The sequence below is a fragment of the Centruroides sculpturatus genome, unplaced genomic scaffold (genome assembly GCF_000671375.1).
Source record: "Centruroides sculpturatus isolate CEXI.00-Female unplaced genomic scaffold, Cexi_2.0 scaffold31, whole genome shotgun sequence".
NCBI lineage: Eukaryota > Metazoa > Arthropoda > Arachnida > Scorpiones > Buthidae > Centruroides > Centruroides sculpturatus.
Genome location: NW_019384496.1, coordinates 583,289 through 591,575, shown reverse-complemented (window position 1 = coordinate 591,575; position 8,287 = coordinate 583,289). Strand labels below are relative to the sequence as shown.

Sequence of the window (8,287 nt, the reverse complement as noted above, 5' to 3'; positions counted from 1 at the left end):
CAAATAAATTAAATATTTTTATTGGATATTTTAAATAAAATTTTTTTATTGATTTTACTAAAATCCTAACATTGTGTTTTAGATATAATTTCTTGAGCATAATGCTTAGAAAAGAGAAAACATTTATTTATCTTCGAATAATAACTTCGTAAATATTTTATTTATTCGAATAACATCTTTACTCACCAGAGGGCTATGGTAAAATTTTGAAATTTTATGACGCAAGTCGGAGGCTCACGTGACAGTATTTGAATAAAGTTTTCTTCATTAGACCTGATAAAACTTGAAATCAAGTTATTACTAGGAAATGTAGATGTATTTGTGATCGAAAATTTTTAAATGAAAGAAAAAGATAAAACTCGATAGTCGAAAGAGACGAAATTACTTAAACATATTCAATTTTTATTGGCTAGAAAAGTAAATTAAGCTTCGTCATCTATGAATAAGTATTTATAATGTAGGACTTTACTTTTTGTGACTCGATTTTGCTTACACAAGATGAGCAAAGCGAATTGGAAATATTTGACGTGACCTTAATCCAAGTAATTAAGAAAATACTTATGGATAATAAAGTAAATATAACTTGTCTTTCCCAAATATCAATATTTGATTATATCCAATAAAAAGTAATATATTCGATATTCTATTGCATATCAAAGGATTGAACGTGATTGGTCGGTTGTTTATTTATGTTCACTAATCGGAGACGTTTTCGGTCTGTGTTAGTTTCGGTTTCAGTTTTTCAATTGACTTGGTAGCTGCACGTTGTTATAGTGGTTGATGCCTGAAAAATTACTATATTGAGCAAAAGAGAATAAAGACAAGATGGATCAGAAGGTTTGTATTTTATGTTAAACTAGCTGCATACATTTGGCATTGCTTGGGCTTTTGAGAGAGGGATAAAAATAATGGTCTTAGTACTGTAGCTGAAATGCATATTTATTGACTGGAATTTCGAAGTTACATTAATTTAATTCCACAACAACAGAGGCGACGTAAGGCGTGGGTGACGTGGGCCACCGCCTACAGCCTTGCTGTCCGAGGGGCCTTGTGCTTCGAAGATTTATGCATTACATAAAAGCCATAAACTGAACAAAAAAATTTTACTCGTTATAAGATGATAGATATATTGACATACCAAATTTGTTTTTATTTGTCTAGCAACATTTGCTGTCGTTGGGTTGCTATTGCGGGGAATCCCTGCCAGCCAGAGCTGGGGATTTCCCATTGTGTTTGTTTATGTTACTTTCACGATTCACAATGGCTAGAAAGCCATTCAAAGTATAGCAGTACAGTATCCCATAACTAGTGGAGTTAAAACTTGAATATTAAATATTAATCCCAGGGCATTTTTTACACTTTGCGGTTGTCATAGCTGAAATCTGCTGTTGGTAGATGCAGCTAATTCTTCTGTGGCAGCAAAAACATTTTTTGGTTTTATTCAGAAAATTTATTTTCTATTTTCAAGTTCCAGCAAATGCTGGGAATTAATCAAAGACAAATTAAAACTTACTATGAAGCCTTTATCAGACAGAAGGTGAGAAAGCAGAATCGAGGCAGTGAAGGCCGTATTACTGCAATTTGATGTTGAATGCATCGAAAGCTTAAAAAATCAAACGGCACAATCAGACACACTCGGTGATTGTTATTCGGTTTTAAACGAAATGCTTAGTTTAGAATTTATCATATCATTACATGTATGGTATGAGATATTATTGTGTGTTAATATCATAAGCAAATTATGGCAATCTTTACAAGTCCATTTAAGCAATGCTCTTGAACATTTCCAAACATTTTGTGACTGGATCAAAGAATATCGACAAACTGGATTCGAAAAATGCTTGTCTGACGCTCATCAATTTATTGAGTGTTCCCCAGTCTTTTCTCTGCTGTTTTTTTATTCTCGATGGCTTCTCTTTCGCATTTTTCTTCATGTCAAGCCAGCACTAATAAAAAAAATTTTATTTGATAAAATTATATAGCAAATTTTTCCAAAACTAAAAAGAAGTATAATTCATAGAAAAAGAGAATGAATTAAAATGATAGTAAATTATATGTATAAATTATTAAGAGCATACACACTATATTAAGATTATTTATTAATCAGAAGTGTTAAGTTTGTTGAACAATTTAAGAAACAGATCAAGGAAGAAAACTGAAGAAAGGATTAAATTAAAATACTTACTTTTTTCCATTCCACAACGGATTTTTTTTGCTCCAAAGCATGCATTTAATTTGTCAACTAACTCCTTCCACATATCTAATTGTTTTTTCCTAGTAAACTTGTTGTCAAATTTTTTAGAGTTCATTTTCTTGTTGTTTTCAATGTATGTGACTAATACTACTTCCTGTTTGTCACTGATTTTTTTAAATAAAGCAATAAAGAGGTCTCCATTTTCTTTATCGCTCTAACAAAAGTAACTGCAACACGTGCAAACTAATTCAAGTGGATTTGTTTACAACTTGTTGCAGTTCAGTTGATTGGTCGAATCATTATAGTCACAAACTCAGATGCATTGTAAATAATCCCATCATGCTTAATGACATATGTAACCAAGTGAGTATGACGTATTTCCTCTCACTTTTTGAGTTTGCTCGACGGGTCTAACTCGAGCCTACTGATTATGTGAGTCATAGTAACATGAGTGAGTTCGATGATGCCAATTTGAGTACAACATGAAAAACTCGAGACTAAGGGCTCTGGTGAGGTGCGAATCCGTGACCGGACTCTCAACAAAACTGCTTGGCCGCTGGTAAGCCGATTTTCAAATTTCAATTCGGAATTCAATTCAAAAGCTTTGCTATTCCTATTGCTATTCATATTTACTCATGACAGTACACAAGAATGATTCAAATGACTCAGATAAAATAGTTTTTTTTAAAACACCAGAGAGCAAGCATCCTGTAAAAAATACAAAGACAGGGTTGACAAAACTTATTGCAAATACACAAAGAATCCTTTGCTCATCATATAGGATGACCTAGGTTTTTGAAGCAGTGAAAAATGAATTAAAACCTCGTCTTATATGTGAGTAAATACGATAAAAGTAATGATAGATTAAATATAAAGAAAAATAATCAAAACATTATTATTAAATACATGTATTCAACTGAAAAGTAATTATATTCACAAATTATTAGATGAGAACTATTTATGTGATATTTTTCAACAAAACAAAATAAACAAAGAACTTGTTGACATCGTGCACATTTAACAAATCAAAGATTTTGGCAATTATTCTCAACACAGTTTAAACTGTCTGTGTCTAAAAGAGAAAATCAAACTTGTTATACATGAAAAATTGAATTTTTGAGAGTCCAGCCCATAATAGCACTAAGCATTATGCTCAAGAAATAATATGAGAGTCCAGAAGCAAATTGTGCACATTTAATCAAATTATTAAATATTGGTGCAGATAATTTGATGATGAAGAAGCGAATGTAATTTTATTATGCCATTTCTAGTTGTCCAAAACAATTTCGTCAAAGAATCATTAAAGAATAATTGTTTAGCATTTAAAATTTCTTTAGCTAAAAATTTTAATTGTCTATGAAATCCAACATCCAAAGGTTGGCATATAGATGTATACTTTGATGGAATAATTAGTATTTCACATGAATTTCGATTTTATAGATTTTTGAAATACTGTATTATAAATATTAATATTTGTTTGTCCACTCCACGAGTCAATTATTAATAATGAGTTTCTGTTATATTTGGAGATAATACATCTTTTACATAGTTTGTAATAATTGCTGTAGATAATTTGCCAGATGAGCTAGCTGTAATAGTAATGTTTAGGCATTAAACAGTGATTTTTGAACTCTAGGTGCAAAGGAGGTTCCATGAGGCTCTTGTAAGTAAATAAATACCTACAATTTGTCTGTTAGCATTAATTAAATATTGAACAGTGTAGGAATTTTGTTTTTTGTTTTGTTGAGATTATATTCTTATCAACTGTTTCATCATCATTTGAATATCCTGATTCACATTCAGTGTCTGTGTTATCAACTTTTTTCTTGAAGCATACAAATGTTTTTTTTTTTTTCCATCTGAAATATTTTTAATCAAATTATTATCTTCCATCTGACAAAACTCTGTTTTCAAATTAAGGAAAGACAGACAGATGACAGTGGAAATGTATAGGTCTACAATTTTTTTAAATTGCAGCCGAATAACATCCCAGCTACTAAAAATTTAGAAAATATATTTTTAGAGATGCCAACAAAGCATTTAATACAATGGTTTTGAGTTAAAAGAAATGCTGGATTTTTAATTGATGGGCAATATTAAAAGCAAAGCATAAAAGTTTGCAAAGGAGTTTAAACATTAAACCATCTGCTGTTATAACCAAAAGCTTGTTCATTTTAAAAATAGATACAATGTTATATTAAAAAGTGAGATTTTTTTTTCAAAAAAGGAGAGAATAAATATTTTAAATGGAGTCAAATGAGTTAGAAAGTCTCTCTATTGTATTTTTAAAATTTTATTCTATTGAGACGAATAAAGAAGCAATCAGCAAAAAATGAGTTGCATATAATCATTGACTATTACTTGCTGTATTCCTCAAAGTGAAATTGCAACACCATGAAGGAATGTGTGTAGCCACATGCACATTGCAAAACAGATAGAGGTGACAGAAATATGCAAATGATTAAAAGAACAAACAAAGATATGCAACAAAACCTGTTTATTCAGTAATGAATACAGCCCCCACAAGCCACTATATTGGGAAGCATACTATCAATGAGGTGATTAATTGTTGCCTGAGGTATCTGTTGCCAATCTGTGTCTACTGGCATGCATGTTGTCTATAGTATGTTGTCTATAGTATGTGGCTGTGGTCCCTGGTGCATCTCATGTCGGACAAGGTCCCCCAGATATTTGATGGGGGAGAGATCTGAAGAGGCTACTAGGCAGGGGAGGATGTGAATTCCAGTCACGCTGATGAGAGTTTACTATGCGATGTACAGTTGGGCATTATCTTGCTGGAACACCATGTCGGGTGCATCCTTCAATCAATCAATCAATTTTTTATTAACAGTATGTACAGTGTGCAGTACATCCCAATATTGCATAGCACAATTGGGGGAAAACAGTAGTGTTGCATGTAAAGTAAAATTGAGTACTGTACATTTAGATTTTAAAGTTCAAAATTGGTTCCAAACAAATGATTAATCTGATATATATATTTTAAAGTGTATATACAGATTGACAATAATTATTTACAAAGTAAAATAAACTATGCTAATACAAGATATTTACAAGATAATGTGAGCTTATACATTTGTTATACAATATAAAACTAATACATGACAGACAATATTCTATGTTAAGGCGGCTATACATGATGGGTTTAATCCTCAAAGGAGTAACCATGCATGCCTGATTTTGAGTAATTCCTGGAAGTGTGTGGGGGAAAATTTAACAGTTTTGGCGAACTGTACCGACCACCTGAGTAGAATCGCCCATACTCGTTAGGTTAATTCTCAAAGGATTAACCATGCATACCTGACCTTTATAATTCTTGGTAGTGTGTGGAGGGAAATTTAACAGTTTTGGCGAACTGTACCGACTACCGGAGTAGAATTGAAAAACCATTTGATTTTCCTGGCGCAGTGTCAGACTGCGCAGGCCGACCTAAATGTGTCTCGTGAATGTTTCAAGAACAATGTCTCGTGAATGTTTGGAAGAATTATTTTCTATAACCTTATTAACTTTTATTATTTATAACCTAATAAATTAATTTTTCAGGTTATAAATTATTTTCGGATCAAAAATTTCTTGAGTAAATTAAAATTATAAATAATTTTAATATTTAGAAAACTTCTCAATTCATTTCTTCCGTTTTCATAAAACATCTTGATACTCTTTATCATTTTCTTCTACATTTTAAAAAATTTATTGTTTTAATATCCAAGTAAATTAAAACATGACAACTTAAAATAAGACAAAGTTTAATAAATTCTTTTTAATTATTAAATTATAAAATTAATTTGCGATAATAATGTTTACAATTTGTACTAATATCGGATGTGGTTGAGAATTATTAATATATATTCGTCTATAAAATTTAATCCATGAATTTTTTTGGTAGTAAAATCGACTTGCCATTGTCTTTCGCTGATAATTGATGCTTTTTAACATAATCTATAGCCCAAGATTTCTCTTGAAAAATTAATTTTGTGATCAGTGCTACCAAACCACTACTACTACTATTTACACCATAGACTTCTATGCATACTTTTTTCCCGCGAGTTTTAATAGAATTTGTTGCCAATAAACGTCAGTGGCGTAATAATAAACACAATGGCGTAGCGAACATAACTGGCACCCAGGCTGCGACACTATATTGGTGTTCCTCCCCCTCCAGAAACAAATTTTGTTTTTCTTGGAAACCATTTGGCTCCCCTCTGCAAGTGGCGCCCAGGGCAAGCTGCCCCACCCTCTGCTGAGAGGTTTTCTTCGTTTGTGGGCGATAGGAAATTTTGAAGTTCCTCAAGTCAGGCGCCTCAAAGGATTAACTTAATGTGTATAGCTGCCTTTACATAGACAAACAGGTATGCTTGTCTATGTAACATATACAGGTATACCTTGACTTACATCGTTTCGAGTTACGTCGTTCCCGATTATACATCGTTTGTCAAAAAAGTATATGGAAAAATAAAAATCAAGTTTAAGTCATTTTATTTGACTTAACGTCTGTCCGCCACAAATATTGAAGTCGTAATATCACTAGAAAAATGTTTAAAGCACATAAAATCATATTATAATATATACATTTACAAGTATATACTGTATTTACAGTACATGCATTCGTAAATTTAAATTACTTTTTTCTGTACTATATTAAAAACTAAAATTTATTTGTTTGTAAGCTTAAAATAGATCCTTATTAACCATATATTATTAAAAGTGCATTAATAAATAAAATACAAAACGGGAATTGGTAATTTATGGTTTAGCCTAGTGGCAAGTAGATTCGGAGACAAGTAAATTCGACTTACGTCGTATTTCGACTTAAGTCGTTCTCCTGGAACCAATTACTGACGTAAGGCGAGGTATACCTGTATATGATATGTACTGTACAGTACAGAGATTTATTTTTTAAACTGACAATTATATAGAAAAATAAGTATATACAAGTAATTAACAATTATGAAATGAGATGTGGTTTTCAAATTTCTATAATGGAGGTTATCCCAGGTTGCATACAGTGGCCATGCACAGGAGTTATCTGCTGATAATTTTTGGTAAATTCAGTGAAATATTGGATCAGTCTTGTTATTTATGAGAGAGTTGTGGCTGCAATTCCCTCACTTAGACAATTTTAATGGGCAGTCGTTCCTTTTGAAGCAATGGACAGTGGATGAAAGAGTGAGCACACCCATCTACTACCCCACAGATGGTGCATTGGTTACAGTCCTGTTTGCCACATCCATGCAAATAACTATTAAATTGGCCATGTCCAGTCGTGAACTGTGTAAGATTATGACTTGGTGTAAACCAAGTATATCCCATCAATTTTAGGGAAGAAGGCATATGTTGTTTCATTATGTTTCTACTCCCAGGTTGCCTGCCAGTTAGTACATAATGCCTACCAGAGGATTTTGTTCAAATATGAGAAGGTTTTCTTATTATAGCAGATTGGAATATCCCTGCTGAGAGCAGATGCCTTAGTCAATGCATCTGCACATTTGTTGCCAATATTGCCCTAATGGGCCATAGTCCAAGAAAGGTGGTTGTTGTTAGTACTGTGCTGGAGTATCCAAGAAAATCAAGAAAAGTAATACTCATCCCCTGGTTAACCAGGGGATGAGTATTACTTTTCTTGATAATGTGAATGGCAGTAGTGTTATCGATGATTATATGTATATGATCCTGTCTGTAGTTCTCAGAGCTCCATTTGATAGTTTCTGTTATGGCTAAAAGTTGATTGAACTTTAGATGTTAGTCATGACCCAGCTTGTACCGTTCAGTGTGTATCTCCTCACTGTTTACTTAGGTGATGAAGCTGCAGCCCACTCTTCTATCCACTTTAGAGCCATCAGTGTAAATATTGATGGCTGACTCAGGAGGTTTGGTGGAAAAGTAAACCTTGTATCCTGGGCTCACTGTGTCAGCATAGGGGATATGATGTTCAGTGTCATTGGGATTGATGCCCTTAGTAACAGCAGCATTTTGATTATGCTTCATCTGCCATTTTTTTGCCCACAAAGTGATGTGGAGATCCACTGGTGGTCTTCGAGCAATTATTTGTAGACTACTGGTAGGGCTGGTATTGTA

General features: G+C 32.6%; 1 protein-coding gene across 2 annotated transcripts in view; it reads left to right on the top strand.

Annotated features, from left to right (window-relative positions):
* Positions 1–226: 226 nt before the first annotated feature.
* Positions 227–8,287, top strand: part of LOC111621942 (endoribonuclease Dicer-like) — a 120,866-nt gene continuing 112,805 nt past the window's right edge. The window contains exon 1 of one of the 2 annotated variants that reach the window (XM_023364192.1): positions 227–572. In XM_023364192.1, coding sequence (XP_023219960.1) covers positions 561–572 — 12 coding nt within the window. In that variant the 5' untranslated portion in view covers positions 227–560. Of the gene's footprint in view, positions 573–622; positions 838–8,287 lie in introns of those variants that run through there. The other variant, XM_023364193.1, reaches the window with a different exon arrangement.